Consider the following 19,626-nt stretch of genomic DNA (forward strand, 5'->3'; position numbering starts at 1 on the left):
AATGCTCTATCCATTGCACTGTCTAGCCACCTCTATTGGCCAAGTGACACGGAGTAAATAAAGTATAACTAGACGCCCCTAAGAAATTGCCGGCTTACTTTGGATTAAAGGAATTCTACGTATATGGAGGGCTTGATTTGAAAGTGGAGGAGAGGGTCACCTAGGTGGCGTAGTGGACAAAGCACCAGCCCTGGAGTCAGGATTACCTGAGTTCAAATCCGGCCTCAGACACTTAATAATTACCTAGCTGTGTGGCCTTGGGCAAGTCACTTAACCCCATTGCCTTGCAAAAAACTAAAAAAAAAGAAAGAAAAAGTAGAGGAGATTCATGGTTCTACTTTTCTTATAAAGTCCTGAGTGTAAGTCCTTTCTATAAGTTAACTTCTAGCCCTGTCCTGTTTCCCAGAGTCAGAGACGGCATTAGCTGATACAGCCCTGGACCTCCTCCTCCTGCTGATGATGGAACAGTGGAGATGGCTATGTACTGAGAACATGCAGAAAGCCATTCATCTTCTCTTTGGGACCCTAATACAGAGGTAAGACTGTTGACTTCTTCCTGACCTTTGGAGGCTCTGGTGGGACCTCTAAGAGTCCCTCTAACCCCAGAGTAAACCTTTGTTTAAGCAAGTCCAACTCTGGAGACCCTTGGCTGAACTCTATCCTATAGAAAGTGAAGTGCAGTCTAGGAACTGCTGTGGCCAGGAGAGATCAGTAGCCCTTGACATCTCCTGAGGATCATCCCTGCCATGAAAAATTCCATCATGTCATGGAAAGAGTGTGTAGACCTGGCATCAGAATGACTGTGTTCTATTCCTAGCCCTGGTACTCATTAGCAGGGTAATCTTGAGCAAGGTCTTAACCTCTCTGAGGCAGTCCTTTTCCAACAACTGGGAATAATAACAATGGCAGTAATAGTACAGGCTCTAACTAGAACATAAGCTTTTTATGAGGCTTAAATAAAAGGATGTATAAAACACTACAAAAAATGTGAATATCATCATCTTTATCATAATCCTTCATATAGATAATGATGACAATAATAATGAGATTGATCATCCCATTCTCCATAGTGCTGTTTTGAGTGCTGAACAAAAAAGAAAAAGATGTGTTTCCTCATAAGTTTTTATAATTTAAAACAGACATATATATATAATCATATTCCTAGTAATAAACCTAATAATTTATTCCCAATAAACCTAAACATTCAAATATTGCATACAAATAATAGAATAAAATATTATACTGAGCTACAAATCCTTTACTGTCTCACTTTAAAAAAGAGACATTCTCCAGAAAAATGGTAATTTTTTCATAGAAAAAAAATTTTAATTTATGTATGTAAAGCAAATCTTTTCCTGGTAATATCAATATTTAAAAAGGAAATACGTTCCCACTGAAGGAAATTTTTTTCTAATAGTTTAAATCAAAAACTTTTGATGTGGAATTTGGTCAGCTCTCTGGAACTTTAAAATTCATATATGATTGCCTGCCTTGTATTTTGCAGCCAGTAGCAGGACTATTCTCCTTCTCTGAGATAGGCTTGCCACTAACCCTCCTTGGTCATTTCCCCTACTGTAATATTGGCCTTTCTCCTATGTGAAAGTTTGTAATTCTTGCTCCATCTCAAAAGCCTGAATCTCTTTCCTGCCTCTTTGTGTGTGTGTGTGTGTGTGTGTGTGTGTGTGTGTGTGTGTGTGTGTGTGTGTGTTTACACTTAGCAATGAGGAAGGACCTGCTGAGATCGATAATGAACGAAAGGGCACTTGGCTTTGCAACTCAGAGCTTTGTAACCACAACTTCCCATACCCAGCACCCTTCCAACCTCCCACAACTGTGCCAAGAGCTCCTCATAAAGATAGAAAATGCATCTCTAGAATAAGAATGTTTCTAGCAGGCTGCCTTCTGAAGATCCAGGGAATCAACCCATGCTAGGCTGAACTACAGGAAGCTGGAGAGTGTGGTCTGGGGAAAGACATTCAGTCAACCTGAGATACACATGTGGTTTTCTCATTCTGTGATTCTGTGGTTTGGCCTCATCTTCTCTTGTTCTGATCTGTCTTCTTAAGAGATGGTTTGGCATAGCCTGAGCAGAAGCAGCAGTCTGTTCTGATCCCGCTGTAAGAAGGGGCCAAATCCTGACTTCATTTAAGAACATGTGTTTGACATTGAAATCAGATGGCGTCAGGTGGTTGATGGAAAGCCCTTGTCTGGCAGGCAGAAGACAACTGGTCCCAGTTTTGATGCTGACAAACTGTTCTGCATATATTATCTCATTTGATCCTCAAAAAACCCTGGGAGTTAAATACTATTATTGTCCCCTTAAGAAGAAGAAGAAACTGAGTCAGACAGTAGTTAAGTGACTTGTTCAAGGTGTCCGAGGCAGGATATGAAATCAGACTCATACCAGACTCATACTAATCCCCACCTGCTGTGCTCGGTGCCATCTCACTGTTTTTTGTGATTTTTTTTTAAATTTCTTTTATTTTTAATTTATGGAATAAAACAAGCTCTTTTCTGAACTTAATTCATAATTCTTCTCTCCAGGACCAAGGAAAGGAAATATAATCTCTCTTCTACATGTTAGGTTGTCAAATACTTGAAAAATAATTATTTTATTTCTTTTATCTTTTCTCATTTTTCCATGCTAAACATCTCCATTTTTGTTAGCTGCTCCTAATATGTATGGTCTCAAGCAAATCCATATACCTTTAACTAAATTAGTCATAAAATGCTAAAAAGGACCAAGATCCCTGGAGCCCTTCACTGATGGTTGATATTGAGCTATTCATAATTACTCTTTAGACCCAGTATTTCAATCAGGTCCAGGAGTATCTAATTATTGTACTATTGTGTAGTTCACTTCTCTCATCCAAGAGATGATAGACTACAAAATACTTTGCTAAAATCTAAATAGACTATATCTATAGCATTCCCCTTATCTACCAATCCAGTTGCCCCAACCACAAAAATAAACCAATGAGGTTAGTCCAGCATGACCTATTCTTAATGACACCATTCTGACCTTGTGTGATCATCTTTTCCCTTTCAATGTGTTTACTAACCATTCCTTTGGTAATCTACAATTTTCCAGAACTCAAAGCCCAGCTCACTAGAGTATACTTTATTCTTCCTTTCTTTGAAATTTGGGATATTTGCCCTTTCGTGGTGCTTTGATGCTTCTTCCATTTTCCATGTTCTTTCAGAGATTGTTGATACTGACTCAGCAATCCCATCTGCCAGTCCTTCCTATTCCCTTGGTCAAATGTTAGCCACATGCCTCTTTATACTTATCCATGACTTCAAAGGAATAATTTCATCATTGTGGGTTTTCCCATAACTCATATAAACTGCAACTTTCTCCATGAATTAGTAGACAGTCTTCATGAATTGCTTTGACAGAAAAATAATAGCTAACCCAATGGCCCACCTTGTAAGGATGATCCTACCTAAACTGAACATTGACTCATAGTCCATTCATTCAAGGACTTCCTAGCTTGGTAGGGCATGGGAGAATCCTACATTTTCCTAATGTAACCTTTGGAATTCAAGGATAACTTCCATTCCATGCATGATAAGACATCAGGATAGAACACTAAGCATGTATCTTGCATTAGTCATTAGCAGACAGTAGGAAAATGTTGAATTCACTTTTATCTTCAATATCTTAAGTTATATGGAGAGCCAAAAAAAAATCTATGCCTTTGCAGAATGGCTGTTGAATGAGATATGAATTCAAAACACACATGCTGAGTGTTTCTCTAAACTCTAGGTTCACCTGTGAGTTTTGCTCATGAGTGGAGATATAACATACTCCTTCCATTCACTTGAGAGTTTCACCAAACCTTTGACCTAATTTTTCAATGCCTTGTCCCTCGTGGATTTCTCTCTTTGGGTTATTCCATAATGTTAGGAACAGGTGGGAGATTCAAAAGCTTCAAGGGGGCATTGTATATAACCATGATAATTGAATGAGAAACTTTCAAGAAGAAAGTATTTTGAAGCACAGCAAGAGGAAAAGAATGAATGATGCATTGGAAGTGACACTGGGTTTAGGATCAGAGGATATTGGTCAGAGTCCCAGCCCTGCCAGTGTAGCTGATTTTAGGCAAATCATGAACCCTCTGCAGGCCTCAATTTCCACATCTGAAAAATGAAGCAGTTGACTTAGATGACCTCTAAGGTCCTTCCATCTCTGAGCCTATCATCCTTAGAAACATGTAGAAGAATGAGGAGAATTTCCCTGATTTACCTAAAATTCCATTAAAGCATTGTAAGAAGGGCTAAGATCTTAGGGTACAGTGAGATGTTATAGTCCTTCCAAATTCTTCCTTAATCATCAGACTCCATTTGGAGCACTGTTCAGTTCTGGTAGCTATATTTTGGATAAGATATTGATAAGTTAGAACTAAGAAGTTCAAGGAAAGGAGCCAGGTTCTAAAGGGACTCAAGGTCATGCTGTATGCAATAATAGCTAACATGTATTAGCACTTTAGAATGATTTATAGACCTTATCTCATTGGAACCTCACACCATGCCAACCCCATGAGATCATTCTATACATAGCAGTTTACAGAGGGGGAAACTGAGGTTGGTCCCACAATCACTGTCAGAATTTAGTTGTGACTATAGGCATTCAAGTCTAGCCCTCTCCTCACACTGCTTCTCACATGAGAATTATTAAACAAAAATGGGATGTTTATTCTGAAGAAGAAAACTAGGGTGGAGAGATGGATCATGATAGCTTTCTTCATATATTTTAAGGGCTGTCACATGGAAAAGGGATAAGACTGAATGGGTGGAGGTTTCAGAGAGACCGATTTAGGCTTGATGAAAGGAAAAACCTCCAACCAATTACACCTATCCAAAAATGGAATGGGTTGCCTCATGAGATGGTGAGATCGTCCCCTCCTTACGTGGAGCCTTCAAACTGACTCCCTCGGTCAGAGATAGTGTGGAGGAAATTTTGAGGCAAATTAAGAGTTGGACTACTCAGCGACCTGAGATTCCTTGAAAATGTGTAATTCTGAAGTTTCTTCTGAGGTCTCCGTAAACCATATACTCTAAAGGGTTTGAGCCAATTCCAGATAAAGAGAAGAGCACTTTGTGTAGGGAAATAGAAGAAAAACAGTTAGGGTCTGGGTAATGTTTCAGATGGATCTTGAACTTGAGAGACCCAATGCAGAAATAGAAGATAAAGACAAGGGAGCCACAGTCTGTGAAGCTTCCAAGTAGGGCTGCATCATCTTAGAAGGGACAGATTTATTGGAAGGGAACAGAAAAAAGCCTGTAGTGGCCTAAAAGCACTGGGATTTCTTGGAGTTTTAGACCACCATCCCATCCCCATCCTTCTCTTAAGACACTCAGTTCTGTATATTCAGACTTCCTTCATCCCATATCCCTTTGCTTACAGCATTTATAATCTAGGTGGTGTACACACACATACACATTCTCTCTCTCTCTCTCTCTCTCTCTCTCTCTCTCTCTCTCTCTCTCTCTCTCTCTCACACACACACACACACACTCTCTCTCTCTCTCTCTCTCTCTCTCTCACACTCCCTTCTTCCCATGCAAGTTCAGCCTAGATCATAAACTGCTGGGAGATTTGTATATTTCATATTAAAAAAATGATTCAAAACTAGCTTTTTCCCATCCAAGCTTTAAGAGGTGAGAAAACAAACTGCAGCTCTTTCTCCTAACCCCCAGCCCCTCCCTCAAACTGGCATCAGGTCCTCCCAGCCCTGTTCAGTGTCAGACTCTCTGGGACTCTATTCCCCAAGACAGCTGCATAGTGCACCAGGAGCACTCTCACCCCTGTACTTGGGCCTCTCCTGTTTTTTTTTTGCAGAGTAACCAAATTCATTTTCGTTGCTTTGGGACTCTAAATTTTAAGGGTCTGGATCAGCTGGCATTATACAGAACTCCCCAGCACCAGTGCTTGCTGCCATGGCCCCCTCCTACCCCTCTTTGGAAGCCAGGTGATGTTGGTCTCTGGGGTGACCCTGCCCTTGCCTGCTTTGAGGGCCCTTTCTCCTTCTCAAAATGATACTTGACTGCTTTTCAAGCATCAGTCCTTCCTAACTCTGGCCCCATGGATTTCTTTCCATCGTGCCCAGCTCCTTTCACTTTCCCAGAGCCATCCCTCCTTGAAAGATCCAGGCACACAGCTGCCCTTGGGCACCGGAGACCACTGCCAAGTAGTAACTTCTTTCCCGGCTCTCCAAGGGGACAAATAAAAGGCAGAGTAAACTCAACCCCATGACCCTTCCTTCCAGACTGGGGTTGGAGCGGCTCTGGGCTGAGCCAAGCTCTATAAATCTCCCTTGATTGTTGGTGGTGTAGGGGGGGAGTGGGGGCTGAGGCTGAAGAAGGAAAGCTCCATGCCCGAAAAAGGTATTGTTGAGGAAAAGGGTGGCTTCACACACGTGCGCGCATGACCTCCTATGTCAGCTTCTGTGCTGGGAACATCCAATTATGTAACAAGCGGCATTCCTTCCTTGGAGCCAGAGATGAGGAGAAGGAAAGGGGAGAAGGGGCGGCAGATCTAAGCCAGGGCGTGAGGCCAGCGTGGGCAGACTCTAGCGCTGTCTGAGAACAGACCAGGCCAAGGTTGTTGAGAAATTTTCCTCGGTCCCCACTTGGGGGCCTGGACAAGCCCCTCAGCCACAGAATAGGTGTGTGGGTTGGAGGAGGAACTGCAAATCCCTTTTTGTTTGTCTGATTTGTTTTGCTTGGGGTGTTGTTGGGTTTTTTTTTAACTGTGGCTCTTTGTTGATAGGATAAGGGTATGTTCAGGAACCAGAAAGCCAGTGGGAGGTTATTATGGGTCCTGATACAGAGAATGAAGGAATGAGAAGTAGTTGGATCACGTCCTTTTCTAGCCTTCCAGGGCTATGCAACCATACAAATATGGGCCAGGCCAAGAGCATACATGTGAGCCACGTCTCTTGGCTCTGCCCTCCCCACAGCCCCAAGGGTGGCATCAGTCCCTGTGTCAAAAGGGCAGTGGACACATTCCACAAGTCTGCATCAGGGTTTCTTAGAAAAAGAAAAGAGGTGTGTGTGTGGGGGGGGGGGGGGGATGATAGATGCAAGGAGGCCATAGGGTTTATGGGCAGAGGGGAGTAGTAGAAGAAAAACAGGGACATGCCCAGGAGGAGAGCAGATAGGGAAGAATGAGGCAGGCTTAGAGGAGCCAGCTAGACCTCAAAGCCAGAGGAAGGGATTAAATAGCAAGCCCAGGGGCTTAAACCAGACCAGAGAGGTCTCGGAATAGTCTTCTTAGAAATGACCCCTCCCTTTGTGCCATCTCCCATGAAATCCAGGGAGCAAGTATGGGGTGGGAGGGAAGGAAAAGAGGTACTTAGGTAGATTGATGGGGGTTAGTGGCAGTTTCTGCTTCCATTGGCCTTAAGACTAGCTCTAGCATAATATATAGCAGGGGCTGTGTCTCACGATCTGCGATTCATGGATAGAGTTCAGGTGGGGTCTAAGAACTAGGATAGGGAAAAAAATACATCTTTACTTTCATTAATCTCTAATTCATTCTTAGTATTTGCTTTCATTATTCTGAGCATGGGTCCATAGTCTTCACCAGCCTGCCCAAGAAGGAAATGACACAAAAACGTTAAGATCTCTTGATAGTAGTGATAATGCTGCTTCTACTACTTCCTTCATCCTTTGTAGAATCATGGATGACCTTAGAGGTAATTCTATGCCTATTGCTCCTTTCTATAAGGATTTGTAGAAGAGACAAAGAGAGTGGTTGGGCAGTTGTAAATGGTCAAACAAAACCCTTTTTTCTGGCCTTGATCTTGGTCATGGGTATTACCAGCTTCCCAGAAGGGGAGGTTGCAAGAGATGTCACACAAGTCAGGGCTCCCAAAAGTCATCTAGCCATCAAGAAGCATCTTGGGTGATGCACATGATACAGAATCAAGAAGACCTGAGTTCAAATCCATTCTCACACTTAGTAACTGTTGACCCTGGGCATAGCATTTAACATCAGTTTGCCTTAGTTTACTCAAGTGTAAAGTGGGTTTATTAACAGCACCTAAATCCCAGGATTATTATAGAAGTCAAATGAAAAAATATTTGCAAAATACCTTTCCTAGATGTCATTTAGCACATACCCTTTATATTGACCTTCCCTGAGCTTTCCAAGCGGTCTGTTCCTGTATGTCACCTCTTGCTTCCTATCTCCCTGAACGTTTACCTTCAACAGACCCTCAAAATCTCTCTCTTACACATATCTATCAAATTTCCTCTGAAAAAAGGCAACAGGAAACTCTGGATCCCCCCTTCCCACTTTTTTTTTTTGGTCCAAGTTTCAAAGCCCTTGTGAATCTCTATCCTTCAGACATCAGGACTGTCAAGGACCATTGAGGACTCTGCCTCCAAACCAGGCAAAAGTGCTGATTTTCTTCTTAAAGCCCCCCTGGCTTGGTTATTTATGGAGATAGTTTGGTTCAGCAGAAAGTCTACTTGATTGTAGGAGTTAGGTTCAAACCCCAGCCCAATAATTTACTAGTTGCAGCAGGTGGGTGGTGCAGCGAGCAAAATCCTGGCCTTGAATGTCTTGAAACCCTAAGTTCAGATTCAGATTCAGATACTAACTAGATGCATGACCCTGGGCAAAGGCTTGGTCTGTGTCCTTCACTAAAAAAGAGCATAACAGCATCAACTTCTCAGAGTGGTCTTGAAAATGAAATAAGATATTTGCAAAAAAAAATATTGCAAGATAGTATTTGCCTTAAAGTACAATACAAAGGCTAACTATTACTATTTCTAGGACCAAGGCAAAACTCTTAACTGCTCTGAGTCTGTTTCTTTAACCATAAGCTAAAGATGCTGGACTGGATAGCCTATGAGGTCTCTTCTAACTCTAAATTTATCATCTTGTATTCATTTATAACTTTCTTCAGTATCACAGTATTCTAACTTTTTAACTGCTTTTAGTCTTGGGCATGGTCTAGAATAAGAGGTTTTTTGTGAATGGGAGACCCCTTTGCCAGCCCATGGACCCTTTCTCAAAGTACTGTTTTTTGCCTACATTCATAACTGAAGGAAATGCTAAATTTCAGTCAGAGGTTAATGAAAATAGATGTAATGATGTTTCCTATCCATACTTCAAGGCTTCCTGAAATCTACCCATAAAGTCCTTGGGTCTGTGGATCTCATCCTTGATTTAAAGCATCTCTCACCTGTTCCCACTGAAAAAACTGACATAGCTCCCCTTTCCTTTCAGAGGATCTTCTTCCTGGTAGATGCGGTATAGCATCAGTGGCCTGCCTGTCTCTTGCCCCAGATCCGTGCTAGTTTCAGTCCATAGTATCCTGTAACCCCGTGGTTATTTTCCTAAGGGATCTTCAGGCCTAGAAGTTTCTTGAAGTAATATTTTATTTTGTCTGTCAAAGTTACACTGGCTTTGGCTGCCTTTGGGAGGGACTGGGATGGCGCTGCTTGCCATCCTTGAGGCTTCACTCAGGTTGTGTTGCTTCTTTGGGGGGAAAAGAATCCCACTTGACACCTTGCCCACCCAGCTGGTCTTAGCCCAGGAAGGATCTTGCCTTCTATAGTCATATACAGATTGGGTCCTAACTGCTTCCCCGAGGGCCTGAGCAGCAACCCCATCTGACCTCTCCCTCCTTCCTGGGTGTCACATATTCTGCATTGACTCCAGGATAAAGAGATCCTATCTGTCTGTCATGTCACATTCTGGCTGTCTACACTTGGATACCCGATCAGGATTCCATCAGGAGGTTTGAAATAGGTGGGGTGGATGGGGTGTGTGTGTGTGTGTGTGTGTGTGTGTATGTATTAGTAATCCATTACATAGTACTTGCACAACAATATATATATATATATATGGTATGTGTGCTTGTGGTATGTGTGTGTGTATATACACACATATCCACATGGGCTTTTCTAGTGTTTCCAAAAGACCAGAATTGGTGATTCTCCAGAGTTATAAGCTAATGCATGAGAACTATTCCTTGCAGGATCTAAATATTTTTTGTATTTTTAAAAATCTTCAGGGAAGATTAGACCTAGGATTTCATCAGTATAGGCAAGTATACAGATAAAAATCGTAACTTATAGTCTTAAAGAGTTTTCTGGGGCTTGCCCAGGATCATATAATTAGTTTGTGGGAGTAAAAGGAATTAAATCCAGGTCTTTTCTGGCATCAAGCCACTATATCATGATACTAATTAGTAACACATATAGATTATAATTGTGATAATAATTATAAATATGATTATAACTACTAATACATATAATTCTTTTACTCATAACCTGGTGAGATAAGTGGTACAAATATTATACCCATTTTGTAGATAAGGAAACAGAGGCTCAGAGGGAAGGAACTTGTCCAGGGCCTTAGAACTAATAATATTAGCAATCCATTACATAGTACTTGCACAGCAATCCAGGGATGTAGATGTTATTTTCCCCATTTTACAGATGGAGAAACTGATGCAGACAGCAGGTAAGTGACTCATCAAGAGTCATAGGTAGTATCTAAAGCTGACTTTAAACTCAGGTCTTCCTAATTCTACTTCTGGTGCCTTTATCCCCTGAACCACCTAACTGCTTACAATCAAGAATGGTATTAGAAACCATATCAGTGCTCTCTCCATTAATCCTCCTTCTGTCTTAATACTGGCTACTTGATAAGCTTCTTAATGGTCCTGGTCAGTGTTCAAGATAAGAAGAGTTGGGAGAGAATTGAAATAGAAAAACAAATTTGGATTTTCTCTCAAGTTCTGTGTTCAAGTGCTTTCTCTACTACTAACTTGGCAATTGCTCTAAAGCAAATCACTTAATCTCTTAGAGCCTCAGCTTATTCACCTGTAATTGGAGACAGTAAGCCTTGCACTATCTTCCTCTCAGTCATGAGGTTCAAATGAAGTAGGTGAGATAGGACAAAATTTTCTTTTGTGCCCTATTCTCCCACCTGCCTCTTTGATACCTCTGCCCCTCCCAAAGGCACCAGAGTCCTCTCAGCTAATTAAACCTGTCCTCTCCATCAAGCTCATGCTTCTGACCTTTCCCAACTTCCCTCAACCCTGCTTTTCAACATTCATGTTCAACTCATGTCCCACATCCCTTTTCTTTGCTAGGAAACTGATGAACTGTTATGTGGACGTTAATAGGTGGTTCCTTCCCAGGTGATAGATTGCAAGTGTTAACAGGCAATTTCCAGAGAGAATATCCTTAATGATGGGAAATTTAGTGATTGCAGCAAATTATTAGGGGAGACATTTAGGGAGACAGATGACCTTTCAGTACCCTTTATATCTCAACAAGTTGGAGGCTGTGTAGCTTGCTTATGTATAGGACTTGTCAGACTTAATTATAGTAACTCCCATTTGTAAGTTTTATAGACATTTATCTCATAGCATACTTTATCCTTATCACAACTCTGAGGTAGATTCTATTATTATCCCCATTATACAGATTATGAAACAAAGATTTAGAGGGGTTCAGTGCTTTTCCCAGCCGCGAAAAAAGAAAAGTGTTTGGTGTAACATTCAAACTTAGTTGTTCCTGATGAGTTTTTCCATAGCCCACTTGAGCAGTTCAGAAAATGTTTGGACTTGGATAGTTTTCAGCATTCAAGGAGACTAAAAAGTGGTCTCTGAATCCTCTTTTCTTGACTTTCTAGATAGAACTTGCTTATCCTCTATGCAGGAGAGTGGTTCCAATGACTTCTGTGCAATAAATCTTCAGATGGTTTTTTTAGTAGTACTTGATCACTAGGCTCTGAAGAATCAATCAGCTAATAAACAAGTCAGCATTATTGAGTACTGCTTAGTTAGGATTACAATGGGTTGTGACGTGGGAGTGGGGTGCTTGTATGATTTTGGGGGGGAGATGATGAGTCATGCTTGCATGATCATTGACACGAGGTAGCTAGGTATCACGGTGGATAAAATAGACACAGAGTTAGGAAGAACTGAATTAAAATACTGCCTGAGATACTTACTAACCAAGAAAGTTACTTAACTTCTGTCTTTCGCAGTTTCATTATATCTTTCAAATGTAGGTAATGGAGAGCACTTACCTCTCAGAACTGATATAAGGAACGTAAAGACCATCAGATGCCATTCTGTGGGGAGTAGGTGAGGGAAGCGAAATTGGCGGGGGTGGAAATTGTAAAATTAAAAAAAAATTAAATCTCAAACTCAACACAAAACAAGTTCTGAAAATCAAAAAGGAGAGAAAACAATAAAAATTACTGAAATTATAAATTGATGTAAGGATAAAATGAGATGTTTGTAAAGTACCTTACAAATCTTAAAGCTCTATATAAATGGTAGGTATTGTTGTTATTATTTTAATTATTATAATTCCCAGTAGCCATGTGATTATTGTTATTTACAACAACCTTGCAAATTAAGTAATACAAAGATTACTATGCCCACTTTATAAATGAGGAAACTAGGTATGAGAGAAAATGACTTGCCTAGGGTCTCCCAAACACTGAATGGTAGTCTTGTGCTTTTTGCCTCACAAATACCTAACACAGTAAGCCATTAAAGATCATTTAAGTGATGCACTAAGTGCTATCTTACAGACTCTAAGCACATCAGGAGTTTAGATTAGGACAGATTCCCTAAGGGTTAGAGTCATGAAGAAGGGGAAGATTGGAAATAATAAACAGAGTATGTAAGGGAGGTAGAATTTAGATAGGTAGAAGGAAGATTTCAGGTACTAAAGGTATACAAAAGAAAATACTTATGGGGCAGCTAGGTGGCGCAGTGGATAGAGCACTAACCTAGGAGTCAGAAGGACCTGAATTCAATCTGGCCTCAGATACTTAATAATTATCTAGCTGTGTGACCCTGTCTAAATCACTTAACCACATTTCCTTGCAAAAAAAGAAAAACAAACAAAAAAAATACTTATTGTGTTATTATGATGAAAAGACCTTGGTTAAAGCTTTTGAAAATTTTGTAGTCAGCCTGTATGGGTAGCAGTGTCACTATGGGAAGTGCACTGATTCTGGAAACAGGGTCTTGTTCAAATCTGCCTCTGATGATTATTACTTGTGTGACCTTTCTTGGACTCAGTTTCCTTTTCCATAAAATGCAGCCACTGGGCTAACTGGGCTCTGAGGTTTCTAGATGTGCAATCCTAATTATTGCTGTTGTAATGAAATGTCATTCCTTCCTAATCAGATGTTGTTGTTCAGTTGTTTTTCAGTCTTGTACAGCACTTTGTTGCCCTTTTGGGGGTTTATAGATGAGGGAACTTCAGCAAACAGGATTAGTGTGTTGTCCATAAGTGTCTGAAGCCAGATAGGAACTCAGGAAGATGAGTCTTCCTGACTCCAGGCCCCAGCAAGGCTGTCCACTAAAAGCAGACTTGGAGAATTGGTGTTTTATTTCTTGCCTGTGGCCACCAGGTGTCAGTACAGGATAAGCTTCAGTTACCTTCTTTTCAACCTTCTAGACAGTTGCTGGTAAAAAGAGATAAGGAGCTGGTGACTGCCGGTGGAGACTCACTTGTTTTATAATTAACAAAGAGGACACGGCCCAAATGACGGTTGGATGAGCCCGAATTTCAATTTGCTGTTGGCAAGAACCTCTGGTCAGTACTGTTGAGTGATGCTATCCCCCATGACTCGGGAGCCCTCCTCCTTGTAGCCTCAGCAACTCACAGGCTAAGTAGGGTCAACCTTCACACCACCCTCTGGGTCATGCTTCAGCCGGCATTCCCCTCAATGAGCAGAGTGTACAGCCAGCAATTGGTTGCCCCTGTGACCTCCCTCCTAGTACTCAGCTCTGCAAGCTGATTCATTCTGAACTGTTTTTGACCTAAGAACTCAGAGCTGGGATAATTTGGTTAGCATCCAGAAGTGAGGTGTGAGGATGTCATCCCAGCTGGACAGACTTTGAAGATGCTGGAATGCCGGTGAATTAATTGAGTCTTTTCCCCAAGAACATTTAGGCCTGTGACTCCTACTCAGTCCTCATGATTCTAAAGAGATGACTTGTCCTAATGGTGATAAAAAACAGAGATGCCATTTGCTATTTAGTATTATTTAGTTCTGGGGCTCAGAACTTACAAATTCTCTGGCTCTGAGAAAAGTGATCTTCCAGAAATATCTTCAATTTGGTTCCACTATTTTAATGCTTATCAAAATGAGGCAGATATTTCAAAGAAACAGAGAATATTAAATCATAAGGGCCATAGATATTACCAAGTCTTTATTTTATAAATGAGTAAAACATAATCCCAAAGAAGTGATGTGTCTTACCTAAAGTCAGATAGGGAGATAGTGGCAAAGCAGGGTTAATGATGGTAAAAATAATAACTAATCATTTTCATATAACACCTTAAGGTTTGCAGAGCCTTTTTCTTATCCTATGGGGCAAGTAAGTCTAATAACAAATCTCCTGATCTCCACCTCTTCCTATTTCTATTTTATATCACATTGCCTCAGTAGTGAGCATGGGGCTGAATCAAATGCTATATGGGGGGCTATATACATATGTCTTCGGTGTGGAAATGGTAAGGGAAATGTGACTTTATTTAAAATATTTCACATGCTAAAAATTGAGTGGGACTGTTTATATGGAATTCTGCTTGAGGGCAGGGGGTTGGACTTAAAGACCCTTTGAATCTCTCCACCTGGGCAAATCACTTAACCCTGTATATCAGTTTCCTCTTCTGTAAAATGAGCTGGAGAAGGATATGGTAAACCATTCTAGTATCTTTGCCAAGAAAATGGGGTCATGAAGTTGGATATGACCGAACCAACTCAAACAAAAAAAACAATTAACACTCCTCATAACTTTAAAATTGGGAGAGGGCCTGGACTAAATGGGCTTTGAAGTACCTTCCAGGTCTAGATCTATTCATATGTGATCTTGTTGTCTCCTTGGTGGCAATGTTTCCACACTTTATCACACTTTTTCAAGATGAGTACTTTAGAAACTTCCTTGTCCCTCCTGCTTATTAACATTTAACCCTATTTCTCCCTTCTTGGAGCATCTGTAGAAAGTTTTCCCCCCAATTATGCTCATTTGTCAAAGTGGGATGAGACCATGGGATAGGGCCTATGTATACTCATCATGCCTTCTCTTTCTTCTTCCCCAGTCCCTCCCCCCAGACTATTTATTCCCTTCCTTCCACCCTGAGATGGTAACTGTGCCCAGGGAAGAGCATGGAGGTCTCCCCGTGAGGTAAAGTCACCATGAACAATGAGGCCCCTGGTTGCCAAGACAACCACTAAATTGCTGCCATAGCCCTTCCCTTGTCTCTTCGACCTCCTCCCAGTGTTCCAACTCTGAAGGCTGCTCCCCCCTCTCTTTGCCCTTTCCCCTCAACTGGACTCAATTTTCTCCTGACTGGGTGGTCACTTTAATTAGCTCTCCCCACTCCACCTCCTCCACCCCCAAGGTGCTGGGAAAGGAGAGGGCCATGGCTACCTGGCGATTGAGAAAGAGCAAAACTGACTGTTCACACGAAGCTGAGAGCTAGCCTGGGGGAAGGCAAGTGATGGAGTTGGACTTTAGACAGCCTGGGGTCTCCGGAGGGATGGAAGTCAGGTGGCTCTGTGCAGGGAAGGCAGAGAAGGCTTCTGAAATACATGCCAAAGGTGCTACCTTGATCAAGGGGCTTCCCATTCAGTCTACATAGATAATTTAATCACAACTCTTCCTATATTAATTCATTTAAGTATGTGGGGGAAGAAGAGAGAAACTGAATGTAAATCCCATTCCACATGTACCAGCTCTGCATTAGTGTTTTATTTGGTTTCTCTTTGAAGACTGGACTTAATATATAGTGTTGGGGAGCTAATAAAGTTATTCTTTATCTAGAACTGTGATAAAATAGTACATCATTTGGCTGCCACTTTTCATCTCTTCTCTCTGCCCCCAACTCCCTCTATCAGTAAATGTACCTATCAATCCTCACATTTAATACTGGGATGATTTGGGGATCTTCACAGCTATTCCTAGAGTGACCTGCTGAAATTATCACTTAGAGATAAAAATATTACATATATATATATATATATATATATATATAGAGAGAGAGAGAGAGAGAGAGAGAGAGAGAGAGGGAGAGAGAGAGAGAAGGAATTAATTGTTTCCAGTGGAAATATTGTCTTCTTTCTCCAGGGATACAAAGATCATGAGATCATGAGATTTTGATCTGGAAGAACTGATAAGGAAATAGAGACCTAGAAAAATCAAGAAACTTTCCCAGGTTCACTCAAATAGTTTATGGGAGGAAAAATAGTCTTTTTTTTCTTTATATCATGAGTTATCTGAACAGGACTTTTTTTTTTAAATCCATAGTCATAGATTTAGATCTAGAATGAAATAAGTATTCTTTTCCGGTTCACTATTTCACAGATAAACTGAGGCACAAAACAACTAAGTGACATGAGCAAGATCATGCAAATAGATTCAAGATTTTGATCTACTTTTTTCTCTAAAAAACAGAGCATGTTATTTAACTATATATTAATTGACTGATTAATTTGTTCATTCAGTTAGTCAACTGCTGATAATAGTGTTTAGAGATATAAATTTTTCCCATAGGATCACTTTGACTGCCTCCCAAAAGTTTTGGTATATTGTCTCATTTTTATTATTTTCCTTGATGAAATTTCTGTTATTTGCATGATTTGTATTTTGATCCTGGAATTCTTTAGGATTAAGTTATTCAATTAATTTTTAATCCTTTGTTCAAAAGCCCCTTTTTATTGTTTTGTGTTGAGTAAAGAACATGTTTAATATTTCTGCTTTTTTGTACTTTTTATGAGGTTTTTATTTCTGATTTTTATAAATGTGCCATTCACAGCTAAGAAAAATATATAATGCTTTTTTGTTCCTACTTAGTAATAACTGGAGATCCATCATATCTAACTTTCTAAAGCTCTATTCAGATCCTTGACATCATTTTTATTCATCTTTTGGTTAGATTTGTCAGTCTGGAAGGTATACCCAGTCTTCCATTATTAGAATCTCACTATCTATTCTCCCTGAAGTTCAATTACCTTTTTTTCCAAGTATTTAATATGATGTTATTTTATGCTTATATATTAAGTATTGATATTAATTCATGGTCTATGGTGCCTTTAAAATCAATGTAGTTCTCTTTTATATCTCTTAATCAAGTCTATTTTTATTGTTATCTTGACTTATATCATGATTGTGGTTTACTAGCTCTACCACTTTCTCCATATTTGTATATTGTTATCAGAAGCCTCATTTATGTAAAATAACAAACTCTACTCCTTTTTTTTTCTCTAGTATACTTTTCCTTTTTTTCTTAAAATCAGTAAAATATATTGTTTCTTTTTCTTATTTGCTCCTTTTATGACTTTTGAAGACATGAGGATTCTGGTTTTTTTCTCCCTCTGTTAGAATATAAATATCTCATTGTTATAAAATCCCTTCCAACTGCTCAAATGTATTTTTTTTCTATTTAGCTGTTTTCTTCTGTCTTTGCAATCCAAAGTTTACATTCAGCTCTGATCTCTTCATTAGGAATATATGAAGATCTTCTATTTCATTTAGCTCCTTCCCCTCTCATCACCATAAGATTATACTTAGCTTTGTCAGGAAGATTATTCTAGGTTATAAGCCTTTCTCTTTCACCTCCTGGAATATCATCCCAAGCTTTCCTCTCTTTTATAATGTAATTGCCATGTCTTGTGTGATCCTATTTGTGACTCCTTTGTGTTTGAACTCTGTTTCTGGCTATACATGGTATTTTTCATTTGATATGAAATCTCTGTATTTTAGCTATGATATTCTTGAGTTTTCAGTTTGAGGTTTCTTTTAGGAATAAATTGATTATTATTTTCACCTTGCCTTATATTTCTAACAGGTTGAGGCAATTTAAATTCATGATTTCTTTAAATGTAAATATCTGAATTTTCATAGTTGGTGATTTTTATTTTATCTTTCCTTGATTTATTTTCCAGGTCAGTTGTTTTAATAGGAGATACTTTATATTTTCTGATTTTTTTTCAGCCTTTTAATTTTTTTTTGCCCAAATATTTCTTTTTGTCTCATGTAGCCATTGATCTCTCTCTGGTCCAATCTAATTTTAAGGAATTTATTATTTGAGCAGGGTTTTCTACCTCCTTTGTTATACTATTCATTTTTCTAAATCTTTCCTCTAGAGCTCTAATTTTGTTTATATAATTGTTTTTAAACTCTTGCTTCATTTCTTCCAGGAATGCCAGGAGAACTTGTTGCAAATGCATTATTTTATTTTCATCTTTGCCTGTATATATATTGTGAAGTTATTTTCTTCTGGGTGTGTGTCTTGGGAATCCATGACTCCATAGTGTTTGTGTGTGTGGGGGTGCATTTTAAATTGATAATCTAAAACAAAAGTTTTCTTATATATTTTTTTAAGTTGTGTTGGGGCCAGGCTCTTTACATTTTGGGGGGAAGAAATGGTAAAGTCTTCTTTGATACATTATATAAGTTCTGAGTATGGAGCACTGTGTTGTGTTTTTTTTTTGGTTTTTTTTTTTTTGAGTGGTTCCAACCAACACACTACAACTATGTGGAGGGGTGAAGGAGAACAAACAGAAGAAATGTGTAGTGGGGCTGTTCCCTATTTAATACCTCGGGTTCAGATTTCTGACATCAGTTTGGATTTAGAGGGCCATGCACATCCTTGACCTAACCCTTGGTCAGGCTCCCATTTCCTGGTCCCCAGCACAGAACTTCAGACTACAGCCTTCCCTGGCTTGCTTCATGTTCCTTTGTTGGAAGACTTCCATCAGTTCTACTTCCAGGCCGGTCTTTTATGGTTCACTCCCTCCTTAAAGCCCATAGACTTCCTAGCTGAGTTTAAGGGTAACTAGGGTTAGCAAAATGAATTTACTCTAGTTTCCTCTTTAGATTTTTGATTACTTCTTGGTCTGTGGCCTTTTAACACCCACCCCAGCTCTGACATTTCTTATCTGAGTGACCTTGAATATGTCACTTAACCTCTGAGAATCTCAGTTTCTTCATTTGTTAAATCAAACTTCTAATACTCCTATTATCCTCAGGATTCCAATGAAAGCATCTTGGAAATCCTCAAGTGTATTATAACAATGTGACCCATTATTATTGATTGAGTGCATCTACTATTGGTCAGTCATTATGGATGATGCTAGATGATTAATAGCACATTGGAAGCTATATGGTAATGAGTAAAGGGAAATGTCAGAATGTTTTCAAAGTGCACAGTTGAGCATTAAGGCACCCAGAGTGGAATCCTGAGGGTACCACTCCAGTCTGCCCTTCTCTGAAGAGTCTGAAGAGTTAATATTCTTTTTGTTCACTCTCAGGCTTCTGAATTAATAACTTGCATTTACGTAGTGCTGTAAGATTCACGAAGCCCTTGATAACTATTATTTCATCTTAACTTCACAACAATGCTCATTTTATAGATGAGGAAACCAGGGCAAGCAGAGGCTAAATGTCCTGCCCTGGGTCACATAACTAGTATATTGTCTGTTTGGCTCTTCCTGACTCAGGATTGATGCTCCATCACTCCGAACCCCCAATTCTTCCTGCACATACACACACATACTTGCAGGTTTGGCAGAAAGGTGGTCCTAACTTTTAGCACTGTTTTTCGTTACTCCTATGACCC

The 19,626-nt window shown here is 39.8% G+C and overlaps 1 protein-coding gene across 1 annotated transcript in view; it reads left to right on the forward strand.

Moving 5' to 3' along the window:
- SNX19 (sorting nexin 19) overlaps positions 1 to 19,626 on the forward strand; it is a 67,713-nt gene that overhangs the window by 16,791 nt on the left and 31,296 nt on the right. The window contains exon 8 of the mRNA XM_074213407.1: positions 407 to 536. Within this exon, the coding sequence (XP_074069508.1) occupies positions 407 to 536 (130 nt within the window). The remainder of the gene's footprint in view (positions 1 to 406; positions 537 to 19,626) is intronic.

The sequence above is a fragment of the Macrotis lagotis genome, chromosome 1 (genome assembly GCF_037893015.1).
Source record: "Macrotis lagotis isolate mMagLag1 chromosome 1, bilby.v1.9.chrom.fasta, whole genome shotgun sequence".
NCBI classification, from domain to species: Eukaryota; Metazoa; Chordata; class Mammalia; order Peramelemorphia; family Peramelidae; genus Macrotis; species Macrotis lagotis.